The 25,972-nt window shown below is 45.8% G+C and overlaps 1 protein-coding gene across 1 annotated transcript in view; it reads left to right on the top strand.

Annotated features, from left to right (window-relative positions):
* ITPA (inosine triphosphatase) overlaps positions 1–25,773 on the top strand; it is a 52,914-nt gene extending 27,141 nt beyond the window's left edge. The window contains exons 6-9 of the mRNA XM_040407263.1: positions 3,686–3,801; positions 3,906–3,982; positions 19,072–19,192; positions 25,650–25,773. Coding sequence (XP_040263197.1) covers positions 3,686–3,801; positions 3,906–3,982; positions 19,072–19,177 — 299 coding nt within the window. The 3' untranslated portion in view covers positions 19,178–19,192; positions 25,650–25,773. The remainder of the gene's footprint in view (positions 1–3,685; positions 3,802–3,905; positions 3,983–19,071; positions 19,193–25,649) is intronic.
* Positions 25,774–25,972: the final 199 nt, after the last annotated feature.

Here is a 25,972-nt window from a genome sequence, read left to right on the forward strand (position 1 = left end):
TAAATTATCTCTAAGGCCTACGGGCGGTAAAAGTACTCTCCTCCCACAGGGCAGATCCAAGCGTAGGTTTGCGCTAAGGCTTCAAATGCCCCATCCCATTCCTTTTGCCGCTTCCCTGGTACACGACCGGCAGCAGGAGCCCCTCCCAGGCCCTCCACGCAAGACCAGAGGAAGAAGCCATTCTTAAGGCCTCAACCAGCCTGGCGCCTGCGAGCACAGCCCGCTAGTCCCTCGGCCAACAAGCAGTCCTCCGCATGAAGAAGCGCCCCCACCTTTTTGGGTGGGGGGTCGTCTCCTCCTTTTTCAGGGAGTTTGTCGGGCCCACATCAGATGCATGGGCGCTCAAAATCGTAACCTCTAGTTACAAGATTGAGTTTGCTTCTCTTCCGGAAAGATTCTTTCTGTCCCAGCCCCCCAGGGGTTCCTGTCGGGCCGTCGCCTTTTGCCAGGCGATTCGTTCTCTCCTCGCTCGAAGTGTGATCTTCCCGGTTCCCCTGGCGGAACAATTCACAGGTTTTTATTTAAACCTATTTGTGGTCCGCAAGAACGAAGGATCTGTTCGCCCGATTCTGGACCTCAAGTTGCTGAACCGGTTCTTCCGGATTCAACACTTCAGAAAGGAGCTCCGTTGTTGCTTCACTGGAGCGAGGCAAATTCCTTTCTTAGATTGACATTTAGGGTGTGTGCTTACACGTCTCCATTGCCCCGGCGCATCAGCGCTTCCTCTGCTTTGCAGTAGGGCCCCATCACTACCAGTTCGTCGCACTTCCCTTTGGATTGGCAACGGCACCGTTAGTCTTCGCGAAAGTGCTTGCTCCTCTCCTTGCCCTTCTTCGTACCAGGGACATCACCCTGGTTCCCTTTCTGGGCAACATCCTGGTCAAAGCAGCAACCTTCGGTCAGAACGAGGACAGCCTACGTATCACTCCGGACTTCCTGGCACGCTTTGTATGGCTGGTGAACTTCCAGAAGTCTTCCCTACGTCCCACCCGGCGGATCACTTCCTTGGCATGATCCTCGACACGGCCGCTGCGTTAGTTCGCCTCCCTCTGGACAAGCGGCTAGCTCTTCTGCGGTTGGTTTGCCTTCTCCTCTGGCGCAGGTACCCGTCAACTCCGGGCCATTCATCTAACCCTTCTCCATCGGGCTGGCCGATCCGGATCCAGTCAGACAATGCCACGGCGGTGGCTTATGTCAATCACCAAGGGGGAACCCACAGTCAAGCGGTGAGGGAGGAGTCGTCCAAAATCCTGCAGCAGGCGGAGACACTTGCACCAGCTCTATCAGAGGTCTACATTCCGGGAGTGGAGAATTGGACGGCGCATTTCCTCAGTCGGACGACCGTGGATCCGGGAGAGTGGTCTCTGCACCCGGAGGTGTTTGACTCTATCTGTCTCCGTTGGGGCTAACCGGAGGTGGACTTGATGGCATCCAGTCTCAACTGCTAACTCCCCGCCTTCTCTCGAACAAGAGATCCCCGGGCGTGCGCCGTAGACGCACTGGTGGCACCATGGGACGGGTTCTCTCTATTGTACGTATTCCCTTCTCTTCCTCTCCTGCCCCGAGTCCTGCGCACGATCGGGATGGAGGGCATCCATTCTCATCGCTCTGGATTGACCACGTCGCGCATGGTACACCGACATCATGCTCCTTCTAGGAGACACGCTGCGGCCTCTTCCTCTCAGTCGATATCTCTCAGGGTCCTGTCTTCCTCCAGCATTTAGAGTCGCTACGTTTCCCTGACAAGGTCATCCAAACCATGAATAAGGCCAGGAAACCAGCGTCATCCAAAATGTATTATAGGACTTAGAGGTCTTTTCTGCGCATCTGTAAGAAACGTAGCCTTCCTCCACTGCACTTCTCACCTTCCTTTCAGCATTCTGGTCTGGATTTGGGTCTTGCTCTTAGTTCTTTAAAGGGACAGGTGTCGGCACTGTCAATTTTTTTTCCAGCGTCCGTTAGCAGGACATGCCTCGGTTAAGACCTTCTACAAGGGGTGGCTCATGCTGTCCATCCGTATAGCCCCCCTTTGCCCTCTTGGGACTTGAACCTTGTCCTTTGTTCCTTTGGAGCATCTAGTCGCTGTTTCCCTCTGTATCTTTCCTGGAAGGTTGCATTCCTGGGGGCAATCAAATCCATCTGGCGGGCACGTTACGGAATTGGCAGCGCTTTCTTGTAAGGAGCCTTTTCTTGTTTTTCCACCAAGATAAGGCAGTGCTCCACCCGGTACCTTCTTTTCAGCCGAAGGTAGTCTCTGCTTTTCACGCCAACGAAGTCATTGTTCTACCTTCGTTCAGCCCCTCTCCCTCACATCCTAGGGAGCGAGCTCTCCATCGGCTGGATGTGGTTCGGGCTGTGAGGATTTACCTGTCCATTCTAGTTCGTTCCGCCGTATGGACTCCCTATTCGTTGTTCCTGAAGGTCCCCGCAAAGGCTTGCCAACCTCTAAGATGACGATGACCAGGTGGATTCGCTCGGCAATTGCTGAGGTGTACCGCTCCCAGGGCAGGGCAACGCCCCTCGGTATTACGGCCTACTCGACCAGGGCGGTGGGCGCTTCTTGGGCTCGTTTCCACAATGCTTCCGCTTCACAGCTGTGTAAGGCAGCGACTTGGTCTTCCTTGCACACGTTCACCAAGTTTTACCAGGTGCATACTTCTGCATCAGCAGACGCTGCTCTAGGCCGCAAGGTCTTGCAGGCAGCAGTGTCTTAAGCTTCCGTGAGGACCTTTTCCATACGCGTGTGGTTCTTCCCTTCCCGTGGACTGCTTTAGAACGTCCCATGGTCCTGTGTCCCCCAATGATACGAGCGAGAAAATGAGATTTTTGTGAACTCAACTGTAAAATCTTTCTCGCTTAGTTCATTGGGGGACACAGCTCCCACCCATTGTTTTCTATATTGCCGCAGACGATGGAGGTTGGTTTGCTGGTAGGATCCTCAGTTCTGGTTCGGTCCTACTGGCATTAGTTGTGTTATGGGTTGCTTCATGTATGTTTTTCTCCTACTGCTTGGGCACAATCTGATATGCTCTCTCCAGGCTGAAGGGGGTATAGCCGGCAGAGGAGGAGCTAACACTTTTCAGCCTAGTGTCGCCTCCTAGTGGCAGCAGCAGCTATACCCACGGTCCTGTGTCCCCCAATGAACTAAGGGAGAAAGAGATTTTTTTACAACACTGTGAACCCCGTAAATAAATTCTACAAAATAATGTAATAATTGCTGGTTTTTTTTATCTTTCCCCCTAAAATTAAATAATAGTTAGTTAATACACTATATGTACAACAAAATGGTTCCTAAAAAAAATTACAATTCATCCCGCAAAATAAAAAATAATTATAAGAAAAAATGAAACAGTTATGACTACTGGAATATAAAGGGTGTACATGTTACTGGTTAAAGGCTAAAATTAATGTCACTAAGGGGCTAAAAATGCAATTGTGTCCCCTGAGTTGTGCGCCAACAAGATTTACTTCAGACACATATTAAAGATCTACAATTTTTTTTTTTTTTAAAGTGACATTTTTTGGAGGGGTTTTCCAATTTTTATGTGACTGAGGTGGTAAAGGCCATATGTTTTAATGGAAAACCCCATTATATTCATGGTACTTGATAGCTGGTTTTCTCTTCACACATGGGTCAGGTAGAATTTATCATAAAATAAATGTGTACTTGTGCTTCTGTTTCCAGGCTTGCACCGGATGTTGGCCGGATTTGAGGATAAATCTGCTTATGCCCTGTGCACATTTGCGTATAGCACTGGACAGCCAGATGACCCTGTACTACTGTTCAGAGGAAAAACCCCGGTGGGTATGGCTGGCAGGGACCCTGCACCCGCATCCCTTCTAGTTGTCTCTTTGTAGCTACTTTTTATTATCTGGTTTATTTGACTTTCTGCTGTTATTTACAGGGACAGATAGTATCTCCTCGTGGGCCTCGTGACTTTGGTTGGGATCCATGTTTCCAACCTGATGGCTTTGAACAAACGTAAGTAGGTTCTGATAATTGTCTGCTGAAAGGACTTACAGCTGACAATCCAAATATTGTATCCCCCATTGGCATGACATGAAGAGCCGCGCCACTGCCAGACACCAGTGTTGCTGTTGTCTCACAGCAACTTCTCAATCAGACACAACTTCCAATTTTTGATATCTATATCAACCTAAAGAACAGGCATTGGGCAAGGGTCTGACTGTACCCTGTTACCTGCTCTATGCTGGCCTCATTGAGGGCAGCGTGTAGTGACAGACCTACCAATTTCAGGGGTCTGTGATGGCAGTCAGTACTTTTCTAGTAATGACATGCTGAACAGGGGCGGATTGGCCATAGACCTTACAGGGAAATTGCCCAGGGGGTCTCCTGAGCCCTCCTTACAGCCGGCCAGTGGAAGTTTTTGGGGATGTATTTTGTGCTGCTGGCAGCAGTATTTTGTGATAGACTGTGGCATTTGGCTCTATTGTGGAGGTATAAGTGCCACAATATGGTATTGCTGGCCCGGCTTCTTGTGTTGGCCCTGCCTTCCATCAATTTGGACCTGACTACAAAACGGGGCCACTTTTAGTATTTTTTTCCAGGGACTTTAAGTTCCCAGTCCGCCCCTGATGCTGAACCACGCGCCAGCGCTGAGTAGGAGATGAGTCTCATTTAGCCCCGCCCTTCCCCGTTTCCGGACGATGAGTGATTGGTGTCTTTCCTGTTGTGCATTGGAAAGAAACCTGTCAGTCATTGTCCAGGGGGTGGGGGAAGACAGGACAGCGCGCCTCATCGGACTTCTCTTCCTTGCAGTGCTGGCGGGTTTCAGCATGTCTGCACCCTAAAAGTACCAGAGTGCCATCACAGAAGTGACGAACCACTGACGGTGGATCCATCTGAGAACTAAGCAAGCAGCTAAATGTATATGCACACCTCTTAGACATCAGTGAGAGTTTTCTTTTATATTAGTATGTTTGTAAACGCATTACTAATCTTGTACTGAGATTAAAGGGTTATCCAGTAAATTATATTGATGATCTATCCTCTGGATACCCAGACCAGCTGTTAGAAGAGGCCGACGATCCGTGATTGCCGTGGCCATGTGACGTCACTGTACATCGGTCACATGGCTTAGCTGAAGCTTGGCTCTATTGAAGTGAATGGGGCTGCGCTGCAATACCAAGCACAGCCGCTATATAGTGTACAGAGCTGTGCTTGGAAAGCTGCCTGAAGCCCCTGCCGATCTACTAACGATTACCTATAGAGTGGGTACTAGGTTACCTAAACTTCGCTTTACCTCTGTCCCTGGGTGTTAACGGGAATGTCCTCAGAAAATGACCTATTGTTTAAATCCAGTTTTCCCATGTCAATATATTTAAACAAGAAACATAAAATCCTGCAGTTTTCCCCCTGGCCACTAAGTCTAACAATAGGCTCCACTTCTTGGTCTGTACAGATCACTTTACTGCAGTTACCTGCTTATCTGTCATTCTAATCCTGCCTGTAATGATATCACATATGTGTATAGATAAGATATGATATCACAGCTTATCTCCTCCCTCCTGACCTCTGCACAGGTCACAGAGCATGCCTAGAGAACTCTCCTGTACGAGTCAATGAGGTCCCTTCTGGCCATTGTGTCTATGGCCCATGTGGCTACCATAAAGCAATTTTCTAAATGCTAGTAAGAACAGCTCAGGCAAGATGGCCGCCCCCCATAATCCTCTTTAGGAAATAGAATAAGGCTACTGTCACACTTGCGGCAGAGTGATCCAGCAAGCAGTTTTGTTGCCGGAACTGCCTGCCAAATCAGACAATCTGCATGCAAGTGGACAGCATTTGTAGACTGATCCGGACCACGGATCCGTCTCACAAATGCATTGCAAGAACGGATCCGTCTCTCCGTTTGTCATATGTTTAAATTTTCTTTTCAAATTTTTACCGGTCTGCACATGCACAGACCGGAAGGACGGATCCGGCATTCCAGTATTTTTAATGCCGGATCTGGCACTAATACATTTCAATGTAAATTAATGCCGGATCCGGCATCCCGGCAACTGATCCGGAATTTTGGACGGAGATAATACCGCAGTATGCTGCGGTATTTCCTCCGTCCAAAACGCCGTTCAGTGACTGAACTGAAGACATCCTGATGCATCCTGAACGTATTTCTCTTCATTCAGAATGCATGGGGAGGAAACTGATCAGTTCTTTTCCAGTATTGAGCCCCTAGGACGGAACTCAGTGCCGGAAAAGAAAAACGCTAGTGTGAAAGTACCCTAAAAAGATTGTCAATCAGAAAATAAAGAGCGATTAGAAAAAGGATATGTGCTGCTATCTGGTTTTAACTGGCAGGTAAAATTTTTGGTGACACATTTCCTTTAATGATCAACAGGGGGTCCGCACTCTCACCGGCCCTGACATTAGCCCTTTAATATGGAGCTGGTCCCCCATTGCTACTATAACGGCCTCTGATGTTCTGGAGAATAGATCTGCCTTGTATTTCAGCAGCTGCAGGCTGGATTATAATGGTTCGTCAGCCAGAACTCTAGATACAAAACTGATATTTCTAAATAAAAGCCCACCCATTAGTACCGGTGACGTCACCGGGCTCACTGCTAGGCGGAACTCCCCCCATGGAGAACTCGGTACATCACCGGATCTCCAGAAAATGCCTTTTTCCTGCGCCATTCACAGGGATGCTCCTATCAGGAGGGCTGTCTGGGTGAAAATAGTAATATATGTCCGGATTTAGCTCTGGTCCCGGACAACCGCTTTAAGCCAAGTACCCATTATTCCAATAATTGATATTAAGGGTACGATCATACACTATGCTACACCTAAACCCTGTAGAGACCTCACTTATACACGTTGAGGCACATATATCACAGGTTAAGAACCCAGGCCTTAGACCATTATGTTTCCCTCACCAAAGTTTACAGTTGTCCATATGAATTCCGTCCAGAAGCGTTTTCCTGGCATCTGCCAAACCAAGATTTATTGAGATCCTGATTTACTGACCATTTTATTGCTAATGTTTGTCTATGGATTTTGAGGTTTTGTAAATGAAATGATTAAAATGCCGAACTAGCTCCTGGAGGGGAGTTATTCTACAATTCTAGTATATCTTCTTTTGTTAGTAATAAATGTGGCTTAAATAGATAGATCAACAGATTTGAGGGATTTTTAACAATTGGTGTAGCTGTACAGTGTTGAACCTGTCAGCGATGCAGTGTGTGTTATGACCACAAGGTGTCACTGTTTCATTACTGCAGAATACCGCTCTCTAGAAGCTGGCTCCAGTCTACAATCATGGCAGTCTAAAGCTTATATTACACCTGTGACGATCATCGCTAGCAAGCGTTCGTTTAAGGCTCGGGCTACACGGTGACATGTGACAACTACACTACGGCATGTCACGTGACATTTTTTGTAATGATAGTCAATGGCGTCTCACTGCGATGCAACAGTCACATAAAAATCCAACTTGGATGGATTTTTTTGGTACTGTTGTGTCACATTCGCATGTCGCAATGCAACACCGTAGACCATCATTACAATAAATGTTGCGTGACGAGCGTGACACATTGTCGTGTAGCCCTAGCCTAATGCTGCTGCCATTTAGCTGATGAATGAGCAAATGCTCGTTCTTCGGGAAATTGGAATCTTTTAGCAGGGTCAAAAATTGCTGGCAGTGATTTGGTGTAAGGACGAGCGATGGCATGAGTGATCGCTTCTCCCGATACTGAGGAGGAGATCTCTGCATGTAATAGCAGCGGTCTCCTCCGCTAACGAGCATGCGATTACCGGGAAGGAACGCTTACCTCCCGACAATCGTCTGCAAAGTCTGCCGGTGTAATATAAGCTTAAGTCCTCCTTCACACTGCTGTATTTGCACCAGTATTACCTAAAACCAGGGATGATGCAAAATATTGACCAACATTTGGAAGTGTGATTGAGGCCTATATGAAATCCATACCAATCCAATTTATTTATCATCAACTTTTTCCGATTTATTATTTTTTTTTTTTTTTTTTTTTTTTTTTACTATGAGTGATTTTTTTCTTCCCCCCCAGCCACTGCAATAGGAGTTTGATGAAGCCACTACAATGCAATAGTTGACTACTTGCAAGTGTCTTGAAATGGCCTCTGTTCACACTGCCTTTTGAGCCTTTCATTGGCAGTATACTTTGAGAAAAGTTCCCAAGGTATATTTGCATACGTTGCATATAGAGTCTACTGTAGAAACCATTACAGCTGGAAAAAAAATGGTCTTCCTGTGAGAGAACTCTCGGATCTCACTCCCAAACCGCCTCATGCACAATTGGCGCGACCTAGTGTTGGGACTACGAGAGGGTAGAAAGCTGTAGCCAGAGAGCAGAAGGATCTGCCAGTTGAAATCCATCATCCTTAATGCCACTCTGTGCACCCTGGCTCCCCCTGCCTCCTCGGTCAGCCACTCTGTTTCCATTTTGTTTAAGAGGGCCAGGTCTCTGCACAGTCATCTCTCCTCACCCTGTCAGTCAAGGAGAACCAGCAGTGCACAGAGCGGCTTGGACCCTTCCTCAACACATTTTAGGTAGACCTTTCTAACAAAAAACTATTGTCCAAAGCAGACAACTCCTGTAATCCAAGATTTATTTTACTTAAAGAGGTTGTCCGGGCTTTTTCTATTGATGACCTATCCTCAGGATAGGTCATCAATATCAGACCGGCAGAGGTCCGACACCCGGCAACCCTGCCGTTCAGCTGTTTGAGGAGAGGGCGCGCACTGTGCGCATGTGCCATCTCCCTTCTCTCTTCCTGCTCTGCGCTATATGTCTATGGGACAGCAGCAGCAGACAAGATGAGAGAAGGGAGACGGCACAAGCGCACCGTGCGCGCCCTCTCCTCCAACGGCTGATCGGTGGGGGTGCCCGGTGTCGGACCCCCACCGATCTGATATTGTTGACCTATCCTATTCTCAGGATAGTACTACAAGAGAATTTTAGACTAGCACCTTCAGAATCACAGGTGCATATCCATGAAGCAAACATAATTATAAAAAAGAAAATGGCTGCACACCATTATACATACAAACAATAGAGCTAAGAAATGGGGGTCATTGTAGGCTTAAGTAAGTCCAAAGAGAGGCAGTATACTAGTGTTAGGGACCCATCTGCGGAAGCCACCTTGACGCCTGGTAGATGGGCCAGACACATGTTTGAACAAATATGTGCGCTAAGAGCTTCCATTAACTCATTTATAGTCGGTATTGTACCACTTTTATTTAGAATGACCCCGATTTCTTAGCTCTATTGTTTGTATGTATAATGGTGTGCAGCCATTTAGTTTTTTACTATTCTCAGGATAGGTTATAAATAGAAAAAGCCCAGAAAACCCCTTTAAATTGATATAACTAAAATCTGACTATACAGTAGTACAGCCGTAATTACTGTATTACCCTAATGCTTTTTTAGTCCTCATGCAAACAACTTTGCATTCGTGTTTTTATTTTATTTTTAAATACACTTTTATTCTGGGAAAATAAAGTACATGCATACTGTACACACGGCCATTTGGTGACAATTGGCATAAGTAAATGTCAGTACAAGAACATCATAGCAATCTGACAGTCTAAGTGTGACAAGCAAATACATTTCCCAATTTTCCCTTTATTCCGTTCTCCCGCCCCCCTCCCAATGATAACCAAAATACTCCACTTTAATAAAAGCTAACATTTAACACGTTTAATTTTGTAAATAACGATTCCCACAAAGTAAATATCTGCTACATAGCTGACTGAAAATAAATCTTTACCACCAAAAACATATGATCTTATTTTAATATTGCCCTTTTATTGCCCTTTTCCTCCCCCCCCCCCCCCGACTCCCTACCCCCTCCCATACATCTCCCTTCTCTTCCCCCCTCCCCATCCCCCTTTTGTCCTTCCTGAACATCTCGGCTGCTTTGAACATCCAACTATCTTTACTACTGATAATCTTCTTAACCATTTCTTCATTCTTGTAAAACCCTTTATTTAAGCTTTCACACTTTCAAATCCCCCAGCTGGTCCTTCAGATCCTCCTGTAGGTACCACGCTGTGAGTTTGAAGGGCTCCATCAATGAGGGATATTCTGAATTGGAAATAAACTGTAACATGAAACTCCTCCATACTTTGTACAGTTTCTTCCCCAGTATTTCTTTCCCGGCGATAGCCTCACGCCATTTGAGAAGAAATAAGCGTTTAACTCGATTCAACAACATTTCCACACTAGGAATGTCCGCCAATAGCCACTGTGTCAATAAGCATCTCTTTGCCTCCAGCATTATCTTATACTCAAGAGTAGTCAGGCCCTTCCTCTCTCTACCCCTTTCATTATCAGATGATTGTTTTTCTTCTGCCTGAAATATAACCAAAAGGGGTGATAATTCTGAGCGATTGTTGCCTAGCCTTCTCATAATTGCAAGCACTTGAGACCAGAAGCTCATTGAACTGGGGCAAGCCCAAATACCGTGGAACAAATCTGTCCCTGGCGTGTTACACTTTGGACAGGCAGTTATTCTATCAGGTTTGGCTAGGGAAGGCGGTAAATTAAATCCATAAATTGCCCTATGAAGGATCTTGAAGTGAGTTTCTCTCATCTGTTCATTGGGTACTGCTTTATAGAGCGCCTGAATACCTGTCCGAGCAATTGACTCTAATTCCATCACCCCTAGTTGATTTTCCCATTTTCTGAAAACAAGTTAACCGCCAACTGATCTTCCCAGGTTGCCCTCAGTATCATGTAGATTTCTGAAATAGACATTCTACACTTATGTCCTAGAAAGGAATGAAATTTGTTCCTCTGCCCCTCCTTGGATAAATCACTTATAATGCTCTTTACATAGCTGAGAACCTGTATATATTGGAACTGTGCCGGTTTCTGTAGATTCCATCTCTCTGTTAGCTCACCCATTGATGCCCATTTGGCCTTCCTCTCGTGGATCAGATCCCCTGTCTTAGACACTCCTTTATTTGCCCACTCTAGGAAGGATTTCTCACTATAACCAGGAGGGAAGTTGGGATTACCCTGTAAAGGGAGATGTTTCGAAAACAAATAAGGTAGGCCAAACAGCTTCCTCACATTTTTCCACGTAATAATTGTGTCTCTGAGAATAAGAGACTTCCTTGCTACAAGTGGGAGTTTCGATATTTTGGTGTGAAGGAGGGCTGTCAGGTTCCATGGTGATGCTAACTGACTCTCAACTCGTATGTTAGAATAAAATGAAGTCTTGTTGACCCAGTCTAGTATGTGTCTACTAAGGCACGCTAGATTATAACCTCGCAGGTCTGGAAAATTAAGGCCACCCTGTTCCTTTTTAAGTTTTAACTTTTTTAACGCAATTCTTGCCTTCTTACCTCTCCACAGGAATTGAGTAAACTTCTTCTCAAGGTCCCCTATATCAGCCTGACGTAAGAGAACAGGAATCGTTTGTAGAGGGTACATTAGTTTCGCTGCCCCCATCATCTTAATCAGTTGGCACCTGCCCATTATAGACAAGGGTAAATTATTCCACCTATCTAAATCCTTTTTAATTTTGGCAAACAAGGGTGGGTAGTTCAACCTATATAAGGAATGTGGTAACTTTCCTATTTTGATCCCTAGATAAGTAATTTGGGTCGACGGTTTGGCGATACCAAATTTCCCTGTGCCAATATCCCTCCCATCATCTCCTTGTGCCAATGGAAGCACTTCACATTTAGTCCTATTTACCGCGTAGCCAGAGTATTTCCCAAATTCACTAAGAAGGTCCATCACCCTCCCCATATGTTTCGGTCGGGCCAGGAATAGAATTATGTCATCAGCGAACAAAGCCGCTTTTGCCTGACATCCCCCAACTTTGATACCTTCAAAGACACTGGAGTCACACAATCCTCTGGCTAGCGGTTCTAACGCTAAGTTGAACAGGAGTGGGGATAGTGGGCATCCCTGCCGAGTGCCTTTTTGAAGCTGAAAGGGTTTAGATAGAAAGCCTTGGGTATAAACCCTCGCTCTCGGATTATGGTACATTTGGGACACACATGTCCTGAAAGCCCCTTGGAATCCCATCCTATCCAATACTGCTCCCAGTCATGCCCACCTTACATTGTCAAATGCCTTTTCCGCATCCAGAGTGAGCATGGCTGGAAACTCCCCCTCAACTGGGAGATTCTGGACCCGGTCTAAAACCGTCAACCGTCTGGACCTGCCTTTCACAAATCCTACCTGTTCCCTTCCTATTAACTGGGGAAGAAATACAGCTAAACCATCGGCCACAATCTTGGCCAACAGTTTCGCGTCCACATTTATTAGAGAGATGGGCCTGTATGAACCCGGGGACAAGGGATCTTTCCCTGGTTTGGGGAGCAACTTGATTTATGACATGTTTTCATTATCTAATTTCATACAGCCCTGGAATACCCCATTAAATAATTCTAGTAAAACAGGGGATACTTGGAGTGTCAGAGCTTTGAAGAACTCCCCCAGTAAATCCATCCGGACCTGGGGCTTTGGAATTACCCAAGTGCTTAATGGCTTCCTGCAGCTCTTGCAAAGATATGTCTGCGTTCAGAGTAAGGAGCTGTTCCTCAGACAATTTTGGCAGCTTTACCCTATTTAAAATAGTGTCCGTCAGGTCACCTGTCCCCTCTTCCCCATATAGGGCTTCGTAGTAGGAGCCTACAATGTTACTAATTGTAGCCGGGTCATGGCTCAATTTACCCTCTTTGTCTGTCAAGCACGCTATGTACTGGGGACTTCTCATCCCTTTAGCTAGATTTGCTAGTAACCTCCCTGATTTATTACAAAATTTATATAACCTTGCTTCCATTTCTGACTGTCTCAGGGACTCCCGTTCCCTCACACATTTCTCAAAAGCTTGGCGTTCAATAACCCAGTTCTGTTTGTTAACATCTGACGGATTACTCAAGAATTTGGAATAAACCTCCCTGACTTTCTGACTCTCTTCCTTAACCCCTTAAGGACTTAGGACGTACCGGTACGGCATGGGTCCCGAATCCTTAAGGACCCATGACGTACCGGTACGGCATGGCTTTGAATCGCGATTCCGGCGCCGCGGGGGTTGATCGGAACGGGATGCCGGCTGAAATCATTCAGCCGGCATCCCGTAACAACGCAGGGGGGGTCATGTGACACATCCCCCCCCACCCCCCTAATCGACGATCGCAGAAAACCGCAGGTCAATTTAGACCTGCGGTTTGCTACGCTTTTAGCCGATTCTGATCTCCGAGGATCAAACTTTAAAATGCCCTAAATAAAGTTTTATTAACCCCACCTGCACCCCTGAATGATATTATGTGGGCAGGTGGTGCAGGGGGGGTGTCGCGGGAGGTGTGGCAGGCGGGATCGCGATCCCCTTCCGCTTCCCCTTGAATAATCGTTGGCGTCTAGTGGGTATACCAGGGTGCCAGCACATTGCTGACACCCTGGTATAAACGGCTGACATCGGTGATGCGATGTCAGCCGTTTAACCCTTTCCATACAGCGGTCCGTACGGACCGCTTTATGGAAAAGGTTAACAGCTCAGGGATCTCCCTCCCTCTCCCATCGGGGGGCTGCTGTGCCTTTGCAGCCCCCCGATGGGAGAGGGAGAGAGCCCCCAGACAGCCCCGTCCTTACCCCTCCCCGTCTGCGAAGTTCTGACCAGTACTGAGCAGACGGGGAAGGTTCCCATGGCAAAGTGTAAGTAAAGTACAGTACAATATATATATTGTACTGTACTGTATTATACAGACATCAGACCCACTGGATCTTCAAGAACCAAGTGGGTCTGGGTCAAAAAAATGAAAAAAAAAAGTGAAAAAAGTTAAGATAAAAAAAAAAACACTTATCACTGAATAAAAAAAAAATACACTAAACATATTAGGTTTCGCCGCGTCCGTAACGACCTGATCTATAAAACGGTCATGTTACTTTCCCCGCACGGTGAATGCCATAAAAAAATAAAAACTATGAGAAAATTGAAATTTTGCCCACCTTACTTCCCAAAAAAGGTAATAAAAGTGATCAAAAAAGTCGCATGTACGCCAAAATAGTAGCAATCAAACCGTCATCTCATCCCGCAAAAATCATACCCTACCCAAGATAATCGCCCAAAAACTGAAAAAACTATGGCTCTTAGACTATGGAAACACTAAAACATGATTTTTTTTTTGTTTCAAAAATGAAATCATTGTGTAAAACTTAAATAAATAAAATAAAAAGTATACATATTAGGTATCGACGCGTCCGTATCGACCGGCTCTATAAAAATATTACATGACCTAACCCCTCAGGTGACCACCGTAAAAAAAAAAAAAAAACGGTGTAAAAAAAGCAATTTTTTGTCATCTTACGTCACAAAAAGTGTAATAGCAAGCGATCAAAAAGTCATATGCACCCCACAATAGTGCCAATCAAACCGTCATCTCATCCCGCAAAAAATGAGACCCTACTTAAGATAATCGCCCAAAAACTGAAAAAACTATGGCTCTTAGACTATGGAGACACTAAAACATTTTTTTTGTTTTAAAAATAAAATCATTGTGTAAAACTTACATAAATAAAAAAAATTGTATACATATTAGGTATCGCCACGTCCGTGACAACCTGCTCTATAAAATTACCACATGATCTAACCTGTCAGATGAATTTTGTAAATAACAAAAAAAAAAAACTTGCTAAAAAATCTATTTCTTCTAACCTTGCCGCACAAAAAAGTGTAATATAGAGCAACCAAAAATCATATGTACCCTAAACTAGTACCAACAAAACTGCCACCCTATTCCGTAGTTTCCAAAATGGGGTCACTTTTTTGGAGTTTCTACTCTAGGGGTGCATCAGGGGGGCTTCAAATGGGACATGGTGTCAAAAAACCAGTCCAGCAAAACCTGCCTTCCAAAAACCGTATGGCATTCCTTTCCTTCTGCGCCCTGCCGTGTGCCCATACAGCGGTTTATGACCACATATGGGGTGTTTCTGTAAACTACAGAATCAGGGCCATAAATAATGAGTTTTGTTTGGCTGTTAACCCTTGCTTTGTAACTAGAAAAAAATTATTAAAATGGAAAATCTGCCAAAAAATGTGAAATTCTGAAATTGTATCTCTATTTTCCATTAAATCTTGTGCAAGACCTAAAGGGTTAACAAAGTTTGAAAAATCAGTTTTGAATACCTTGAGGGGTGTAGTTTCTTAGATGGGGTCACTTTTATGGAGTTTCTACTCTAGGGGTGCATCAGGGGGGCTTCAAATTGGACATGGTGTCAAAAAAACAGTCCAGCAAAATCTGGCTTCCAAAAACCATACGGCGCACCTTTCACTCTACGCCCTACTGTGTGCCCGTACAGTACTTTACGGCCACATATGGGGTGTTTCTGTAAACGGCAGAGTCAGGGCAATAAAGATACAGTCTTGTTTGGCTGTTAACCCTTGCTTTGTTAGTGGAAAAAATGGGTTAAAATTGAAAATTAGGCAAAAAAATGAAATTCTCAAATTTCATCCCCATTTGCCAATAACTCTTGTGCAACACCTAAAGGGTTAACGAAGTTTGTAAAATCAGTTTTGAATACCTTGAGGGGTGTAGTTTATAGAATGGGGTCATTTTTGGGCGGTTTCTATTATGTAAGCCTCGCAAAGTGACTTCAGACCTGTAGTGGTCCCTAAAAATTGGGTTTTTTGAAAATTTCTGAAAAATTTCAAGATTTGCTTCTAAACTTCTAAGCCTTGTAACATCCCCAAAAAATAAATTATCATTCCCAAAATGCTACAAACATGAAGTAGACATATGGGGAATGTAAAGTCATCACAATTTTTGGGGGTATTACTATGTATTACAGAAGTAGAGAAACTGAAACTTTGAAATTTGCAAGTTTTTCAAGATTTTTGGTAAATATGGTATTTTTTTATGCAAAAAAATTAACTTTTTTGACCCAATTTTAGCAGTGTCATGAAGTACAATATGTGACGAAAAAACGATCTCAGAACGGCCTGGATAAGTCAAAGCGTTTTAAAGTTATCAGCACTTAAAGTGACACTGGTCAGATTTGCAAAAAATGGCCAAGTCCTTAAGGTGAAATAGGGCTGAGTCCTTAAGGGGTTAAAGGAATGTTGGGCCTTTTTCTTGAAACTACTCACGTAGCCCATGATCCTTCCTCTTATCACTGCCTTTGCAGTATTCCAAAACAGCTGCGGGTCCCCTAAATGCCCCTCGTTATATGACTTGAACTCCTCCCACCATATGGATAACTTTTCCACAAACTCCTCTCTTGTACATAATTGTGAAGGAAAGCGCCAAATATAATCCACCCCTCTTGGGTATGTCTCCGCAAGGTCTAGCGATATAGGAGCATGATCTGATATAACCGTAGCACCAATCTCCGCCTCCTCCACTCTATGCGACAGTGAGTGGGAAAAAAGTATGTAATCAATCCGCGACCACAAGGATTGTGAGTTTGAATAAAATGTAAAGCTCCGATCATCAGGATGTAATTGGCGCCATGGATCCATCAGACCAGCTCCTCCCATAAGGGGCTGCATCATGTTATCGTGGGGCCCATCAATCCCGATCCTGTCTCCTTTTCGTCTTCTGTCTTCCACACCTCTAACCACGGAATTAAAATCCCCCCCAACAATCTTGTATTGGTTTGCGTCACCCAACACCCTGGCCTCTAGCTCGCTGAAGAATGTACCATTACTTGTATTAGGGCCGTAAACATTGTAAATGCTGTACTGAGTGTCCTGAACCTGGATAAGAACTTGCGCCCACCTACCCTGTGTATCGGCAGTGTGTCCTATCACGGTACAGTTAAGCTGTTTGTTTATCATTGTTATAACACCCACTTTCCTGTTATATGCCGGAGCACCTAACACTGAACCTACCCATAATCTTTTCATCCTATCAAAATCCTTCTCTTCCAGGTGAGTTTCCTGGAGAAGAACAATATCAGGCTTAAGTTTCTTTAAGTGTCTGAGGATCATCCATCTTTTGTGGGTTGACCTCAGACCCTTTATGTTCCAAGAAATGATTTTCATCTTACTGTCTTCCTAGAGCACTATCCTTGTAGCCGGTACTAATAAAAAAAAAAAATGTTCAGAATAGACAAAAGTTGCAAATTAAGTAGGTTACGAGACCTCCTTAAGAGGGTTTCCCTCCCTACCCCTAAATTCCCCTTCCCTAACCGTTAGAGCAGCCTCTAACTGTAATTATTCTGTTTAGACTTCCTTTTTTCTGGGTTGCGGCACCCGCTCATCTTCCTAACCAATGGCTTTTTGAGCCTAAGGCCGCATATATCAAGAACCAATCATTAACATTATCTACTGAACACATTGATGAACTGGTAACATCCAACACATTGACCACCTTCTCCCCTCCATCTCAGTGATACATAAAAGAGAACTCTCCCTGTTAACTTTTGAACCCCTTATATATGGCTAGTACACGTGCTGTATCACAGTGCCTACTATCACAAGAAAAGTCACCTTCTCGGGTATGACTGCACTTCTCTCTTGGAAGTACGATTATTAGCCATCCCTGAACGACCCTCTCTGTCATGTCGTTCCCGATCAGGATCTTGAGAGTCCATCTTTCGCCTCTCTCCCTCCATCCTGTCCTGACGCGGCGATGAAGACCTCCGACTGCGTTCTGCTTCTCTCTCCTGCCGTCTGTTCTGCAAGGTATCCATCATTTTCTCTGCCGCCGACGGCTCATGAAATATGATCGTGGATCCATCGGCATGTGTGACCCACAGTTTTGCCGGATACATTAGTTGGAATCTGATATGTCTTTGGTATTGCAAAGAGCATGGCTGAACTCCTTCCTTTTCTTGGCCACAGCCGCCGAGTAATCTGCAAACAGTAGTATAGTATTTCCTTGTAATTTGAGAGGACTTTTCCTATTCCTGAATGCTCTCAATATGGCCTCCTTGTCACAGTAGTCCAAATATTTAATGATTACTTTGCGCGGCTTTACGGTCGTACTGTGTGACCCTCCCGCTCTCTTCAATTGTGGATCCTCCTGGGGGCCAACTCTATGCGCCCTCTCAACTTTATGGCGGCCTTCCAGGCCCAGGGCTCGCGGCAAATCTAGCTCACAAAGTTCCTTTAATTCTATTGATTTTACAGATTCCGGCAAGCCGATCAAACGGAGATTGCTCCGTCGCAACCTATTTTCCAGGTCTTCCACCCTGTCAAATAAAATCGTGTTCTGTTTGGACAGTTCACTCAGGGTGCGTACTTGACTAGCACTCTCACTCTCGATCAAATGAGTTCTCTGCTCTAATTCTTCTAACTTGGCATCATGCTGATGAATTGCCTCATGGATCTGTTGCAGGGACGCCGACAACGTCTTCGTCAGCGTATCCCTGATATCAGGAGCCAGATAGGTGGCCACCTCGATCGCCAGCGACTTATAATCAATGCCCTGCGTCGTCATTGCCACCGGGTGTATTGTAGGTGACTCACCCCCTTCATGCTATTCAGCCACAGGCTCTTGTAAGGGAGTGCACTTCTCCGCCATCTTGCCCTGTGAGTCTCCCGCGCTGACCGACTTGGTGGATTTAGTGCCGCAAGAAGTACCGCTCCATGTACTGAGCCCAGCAGTCAGTGGCAGACCTTAGGCGCTATTCTGTTGTTCGTCCCACGTTTCAGTAACAGTGGGGAATCAGTCGTTAGACGAGCGGGTGCCGGAGCTCTTTCACTCCGCTGCTAGCATCCCAGCGCCGGAACCAGAAGTCTGCATTCGTGTTTTGTGTGCGCATTGCACATGGACCCATTCATTTCTGTGGGTCCGTATTGAAGATCGGAAAAGTCATTGCTAGTGATGAGAGTGAGGAAAACGCAGGGTGCACATGGAAGGTGTCCGTATTTAGTGGATGTGTGGTTTGTGGACTGAAGTACGGACACGGTCATGTGCATGAGGCCTTATGGTGTGTGAAGGACATTTGCCAGCGTGTGGATAAGGATTGAGAAACTCCATGTGGCTTGCTTCTTTAGTCTCCACATATACAATGTAATGATGTGGTGGTATACTGTATACATAAGGGGAAGTACAATCTCTTAATATCTGATATCCCGTTTTATGTGCCACAATATATCTTCCTGTACAGGTATGCAGAACTGCCGAAAGAAGTGAAGAATACCATTTCCCATCGGTACAAAGCCCTGAGAGAAATGTCAGATTACTTTATACAGAACGGTGCTCCCAAAGTCTAAGGCAAAGAGCGTCATGTGAGTCTTGTCATTTAGTGGTGTGAAAACCAATGTCAGCAACACGGGGCTATCCATGACTGATATCAATGATATTCTGGTGGCCCCCTGAACAGTAATGGGTGGGCACGCGGGATAGATACCTGCCTTCCTCAGCTAGGACCCGGAGGAAACTGATCACCCCTTCGATCTATACAGATTGCTGCATCTGTCGAGAATAAATTAAAGGAAGGGACCCAAAGGGTTTTCCTGTCAAACTTTAAAGAGCTTCTGTCACCAGAGTACCTGGTAGGGCTGCTCGAGCTGAGTAAAACACTACCACCCCCATTCTTTGTGGCATTATTGAAAAGTTTGTTTTGAAATTGTGCAAATGAGGCCTAAAGCGCACTCCGGGCAGGCCCACGCAGCTCGGTGCACCTTAGCACCTCCACTCTGCAGTATTAGACACTTTTCCCACTACTTGATTGACAGGGACAGGCATCAGAAGTCATCTCACCTGTTCCAGTCAATAAAGTGGAGGGGGAGTGTCTACCGATGCAGAGCTGAGGTGCAAGGGCCCACCCTGAGTGCACTTTAGGCCTCATTTGTATAAATGTAAAAGATAACATTTTTCAATAATGCTGCAATGGATCCGGGTGAGAGGATGTTTTACCCCATCGGAGGGTCCCCACAGGATAGCGGTCACCTTGTATGTGCAGTCCTATTTGTGACAGCCTGGCGTAGAGCAGGAGGAGCTGAGCAGATTGATCTGTAACTTTGTGGGAAAAGTCTCAGTATAACCTGTATTTTATTCATTTAAGGGCTCGTGCACACGGCTGTTGCTCAGCCGTTCTGTGCATTGGGGATCGCAATTTGCTGTCCCCAATGCACGGGCAACATCCATGCGGATTCCGCAGACGGATCCAGACCCGTTCAACTTGAATGGGTCCGTGATCCGTCCACACTGCAAAACATAGAAATGTTCTTTTTTTTTTTTTTTTTTTTGTGCGGTGCGGAGGCACGGAGAGAAACCCCACGGAAGCACTCCTTAGTGCTTCCATGCCTCCGTTCTGCACCGCACCTTCCAGACTGCGGACCCATTCACATCGCATCCGTGATGTGGTGAGCACACGGTTGGGCAACATGCTCCCATGCTTGGGAGTCCAGTGGGCAGTCTACTTAGGCCTCATGCACACGACCGTTGTGTGCATCCGTGGCCGTTGTGCCGTTTTCCGTTTTTTTTCGCGGAACCATTGACTTTCAATGGGTCCGTGGAAAAATCGGAAAATGCACCGTTTTGCAGCCGCATCCGTGATCCGTGTTTCCTGTCCGTCAAAAAAATAGGACCTGTCCTATTTTTTTGACGGACAACGGTTCACGGACCCATTTAAGTCAATGGGTCCGTGAAAGAACACGGATGCACACAAGATTGGCATCCGCGTCCGTGATCCGTGGCCGTAGGTTACTTTTTATACAGACGGAATCGAAGATCCGTCTGCATAAAAGCTTTTTCAGAGATGAGTTTTCACTTCGTTAAAACTCAAATCTGACAGTATATTCTAACACAGAGGCGTTCCCATAGTGATGGGGACGCTTCTAGTTAGAATATACTGAGAACTGTGTACATGACTGCCCCCTGCTGCCTGGCAGCACCCGATCTCTTACAGGGGGCTGTGATCCGCACAATTAACCCCTCAGGTGCTGCACCTGAAGGGGTTAATTGTGCATATCATAGCCCCCTATAAGAGATCAGGGGCTGCCAGGCAGCAGGGGGCAGACCCCCCTCCCTCCCCAGTTTGAATATCATTGGTGGCCAGTGTGCAGCCCCCCTCTATTGTAATTTCATTGGTGGCCAGTGTGCGGCCTCCCCTCTCCCCTTGGTGGCAGCGGAGATTCCGATCGGAGTCCCAGTTTAATCGCTCTGGGGCTCCGATCGGTAACCATGGCAACCAGGACGCTACTGCAGGCCTGGTTGCCATGGTTACTTAGCAATATTACAATATTAGAAGCATCATACTTACCTGCTGGCTGCTGCGATGTGTCCGGCCAGGAGCTCCTCCTACTGGTAAGTGACAGGTCTGTGCGGCGCATTGATCTGTCACTTACCAGTAGGAGGAGCTCCCGGCCGGATACACATCGCAGCAGCCAGCAGGTAAGTATGATGCTTCTAATATTGTAATATTGCTAAGTAACCATGGCAACCAGGCCTGCAGTACCGTCCTGGTTGCCATGGTTACCGATCGGAGCCCCAGAGCGATTAAACTGGGACTCCGATCGGAATCTCCGCTGCCACCAATGATCGGGCGGGGGTGGGGGGGGGGGAGAGGGGAGGCCGCACACTGGCCACCAATGATATTACAATGGGGGGGGGGGGCCACACACTGGCCACCAATGATATTCAAACTGGGGAGGGAGGGGGGGTCTGCCCCCTGCTGCCTGGCAGCCCCTGATCTCTTACAGGGGGCTATGATACGCACAATTAACCCCTTCAGGTGCGGCACCTGAAGGGTTAATTGTGCTGATCACAGCCCCCTGTAAAAGATCGGGTGCTGCCAGGCAGCAGGGGGCAGTCATGTACACAGTTTGTAGTATATTCTAACTAGAAGCGTCCCCATCACTATGGGAACGCCTCTGTGTTAGAATATACTGTCGGATATGAGGTTCACGATGTAACTCATATCCGACAGTATATTCTAACATAGAGGTGTTCCCATGGTGATGGGGACGCTTCAAGTTAAAATATACCATCGGATTGGAGAAAACTCCGATCCTATGGTATATTAACTCCTGACTTTACATTGAAAGTCAATGGGGACTTTAACAGTCAAATAACTCTGTAAATGTTTTGTCTTTATCTTGGTATATTCATTATGTACAATGACTGTGGAAGATGTATCAAATATATGGACATATGATAATGTCGTATACAATTCTGTGTATTTGAGTTGTGGAGGGGAGAAAATATCAGAAAAATTGTGACGCAAATTGTCTTGTGATATGCCAACTTTATTTGAACAATAAAAACGATTTGATTGAAAAAAGAAAGTCAATGGGGACGGATCAGTTTGAAATTGTACCATATTGTGTCAACGTCAAACGGATCCGTCCCCATTGACTTGCATTGTAATTCAGGACGGATCCGTTTGGCTCTGCACGGCCAGGCGGACACCAAAACGACTGTTTTTTCATGTCCGTGGATCCTCCAAAATCAAGGAAGACCCACGGACGAAAAAACGGTCACGGATCACGGACCCCGTTTTTGCGGACCGTAAAAAAAAAAACGGTCGTGTGCATGAGGCCTAAGTGGTCATCATTCACTGATTAGGACTGCTAAGCATAGAAAGAGCAGGGATTGAATTGAATAAAATACAAGTTTTGTTTAAAAGGATTGTTCAGCTTCATACCGTTTTTCAAATACCCCCACTCCCAGCGGGACCTGTCCAGTAAAGCATACTTCTGTCCCTGCATGTGAACTGCCAGCATAGAAGGAATCATAAAATACAAATGTGATAGCACTCTGCAACCAGCATTCACACATGCACACCTGACCAGTCAATCTGTCCTGGAGGCTGGTTTTAAAGTCAGTATAAAACTGAGTCTGCTTATATAGAACCTACCAGTAGCCATTTGGCTCCAGGAGAAGTATATAGTGGGCTCAGCATGCATGTTGGTACTTGCATCCCTGGATCCGATGAAAGCTGTAATGGCACCGGACGGGGTTAAAAGCAGAGTGTGCTTGGCGTGCATGCTGACCTGCATTCCCTGGACTTTGTGTGGCTGTCATGGCCCATAAACGGGTAGGAACTAGTGTTAGGGACCACTCCATAGAGGCGACCTTGACGTGGTGAGTGGCTTATTACGCTTTGGCCAAAATGTACACCAATGCCTCATCCAGCATAGAGGCAGGGCAGAATGCTGGTTGCAGAGTGCCATCACATTTGTATTATCCATTTGTATATGTATTTCGCCATAGTGATGTGCACCACATACAGGGTTGTGCTGACTCAATCACCCACATAGAAGGAATCATGTGTGCCAGCAGTGATGTGCCGCTTGGGGACACTTCATCGCTACTGCCAATCATTGGCGGCAGACATGATGTCGTCCATAATAGAGGTTTACACGCGGGGATAGAAGTGCAGTGAAGGCAGCAGTGGACCAGAGGAGCCGAAACAGAGCTTCAGGGAGCAGATATGCTTCTGTTCTCTCAACAGGTGGGGTTATTTTAAAAGCTATATGAATCTGGACAACCTAATATATATGACTATATATGAATCTGCCCAGCTTCTCCTGCTCTATACAAGGCTGTATATCAGACATCATGTTCAGCGTGACTGGTTCAATATCCATATGTTTTAAAAACGCAAAGGGGGGTCATTTATTAAGACCGGCGTTCTAGACACCAGTCTTAGCAACCCCGTGCGCTGGCGGTGGATCCGCTGAAGTTATGAAGAGGCGCAGACCTCTACATAACTTCAGCGCATCCACTGTCTGTCTATATCTACGCCAGCTTCCTTGCTCGCTTAAAGGGGTATACCTACATCAGAATACCCCATTAGACCATTTTCTACACCTAAAAATACGCCCCTTTTTTAGACGTGGCATATGAGGGGGAAAGTCGCCGATTGAGGCACAGATAGCCTTTGCATCGCAATCTGTACTTCAACAAAAACTTAAAAAATAGGTGAATTCCTGTTAGTAAATGACCCCTGAAATTTTTTTGCAGTGTGTATATATATATATATATATATATATATATATATATATATATATATATATATATATATATATATATATATACACTGCTCAAAAAAATAAAGGGAACACTTAAACAACACAATGTAACTCCAAGTCAATCACACTTCTGTGAAATCAAACTGTCCACTTAGGAAGCAACACTGAGTGACAATCAATTTCACATGCTGTTGTGCAAATGGGATTGACAACAGGTGGAAATTATAGGCAATTAGCAAGACACCCCCAATAAAGGAGTGGTTCTGCAGGTGGAGAGCACAGACCACTTCTCAGTTCCTATGCTTCCTGGCTGATGTTTTGGTCACTTTTGAATGCTGGCGGTGCTTTCACTCTAGTGGTAGCATGAGACAGAGTCTACAACCCACACAAGTGGCTCAGGTAGTGCAGCTTATCCAGGATGGCACATCAATGCGAGCTGTGGCAAGAAGGTTTGCTGTGTCTGTCAGCGTAGTGTCCAGAGCATGGAGGCGCTACCAGGAGACAGGCCAGTACATCAGGAGACATGGAGGAGGCCGTAGGAGGGCAACAACCCAGCAGCAGGACCGCTACCTCCGCCTTTGTGCAAGGAGGAACAGGAGGAGCACTGCCAGAGCCCTGCAAAATGACCTCCAGCAGGCCACAAATGTGCATGTGTCTGCTCAAACGGTCAGAAACAGACTCCATGAGGGTGATATGAGGGCCCGACGTCCACAGGTGGGGGTTGTGCTTACAGCCCAACACCGTGCAGGACGTTTGGCATTTGCCAGAGAACACCAAGATTGGCAAATTCGCCACTGGTGCCCTGTGCTCTTCACAGATGAAAGCAGGTTCACACTGAGCACATGTGACAGACGTGACAGAGTCTGGAGACGCCGTGGAGAACGTTCTGCTGCCTGCAACATCCTCCAGCATGACCGGTTTGGCATTGGGTCAGTAATGGTGTGGGGTGGCATTTCTTTGGAGGGCCGCACAGCCCTCCATGTGCTCGCGAGAGGTAGCCTGACTGCCATTAGGTACCGAGATGAGATCCTCAGACCCCTTGTGAGACCATATGCTGGTGCGGTTGGCCCTGGGTTCTTCCTAATGCAAGACAATGCTAGACCTCATGTGGCTGGAGTGTGTCAGCAGTTCCTGCAAGACGAAGGCATTGATGCTATGGACTGGCCCGCCCGTTCCCCAGACCTGAATCCAATTGAGCACATCTGGGACATCATGTCTCGCTCTATCCACCAACGTCACGTTGCACCACAGACTGTCCAGGAGTTGGCAGATTGCTTTAGTCCAGGTCTGGGAGGAGATCCCTCAGGAGACCGTCCGCCACCTCATCAGGAGCATGCACAGGCGTTGTAGGGAGGTCATACAGGCACGTGGAGGCCACACACACTACTGAGCCTCATTTTGACTTGTTTTAAGGACATTACATCAAAGTTGGATCAGCCTGTAGTGTGTTTTTCCACTTTAATTTGAGTGTGACTCCAAATCCAGACCTCCATGGGTTAAAAAATTTGATTTCCATTTTTTTATTTTTGTGTGATTTTGTTGTCAGCACATTCAACTATGTAAAGAACAAAGTATTTCAGAAGAATATTTAATTAATTCAGATCTAGGATGTGTTATTTTTGTGTTCCCTTTATTTTTTTGAGCAGTGTATGTATATATATATATATATATATATAAATTTTTATTTTTTTTTACTAATTCTGTTAAACTGGTTTATTATTCATGAACATAATTATTTTTGGGATTTTCTTTACTGTCTTTCCAGAATTGATATCTGTGGAGTTTGTGAAGACTGTATTCAAATGACTTGAAGACCGCAACCCTCTTGTGATGTCCTGATATATGGCGCAAAACATTCAATAAACTCCAGTGGTTTCTTTTTATAGAAATATTGTCTTTTTAATTCAATTTTAAGGGTATAGTTAAAGGGGTGTTCTGGGAATTAATATTGATGACCTATCCTCAGGCCATCAATATCAGATCAGCGGGGGTCCTGGGTGCAGCCACTTCCTAGGCCATATGTCGTCACTAGGGATGAGCGAATAGACTTCGGATGAAACATCCAAAGTGGATTCGCATAAAACTTCG

Source organism: Bufo bufo, chromosome 9, assembly GCF_905171765.1.
Source record: "Bufo bufo chromosome 9, aBufBuf1.1, whole genome shotgun sequence".
Classification (NCBI taxonomy): Eukaryota; Metazoa; Chordata; class Amphibia; order Anura; family Bufonidae; genus Bufo; species Bufo bufo.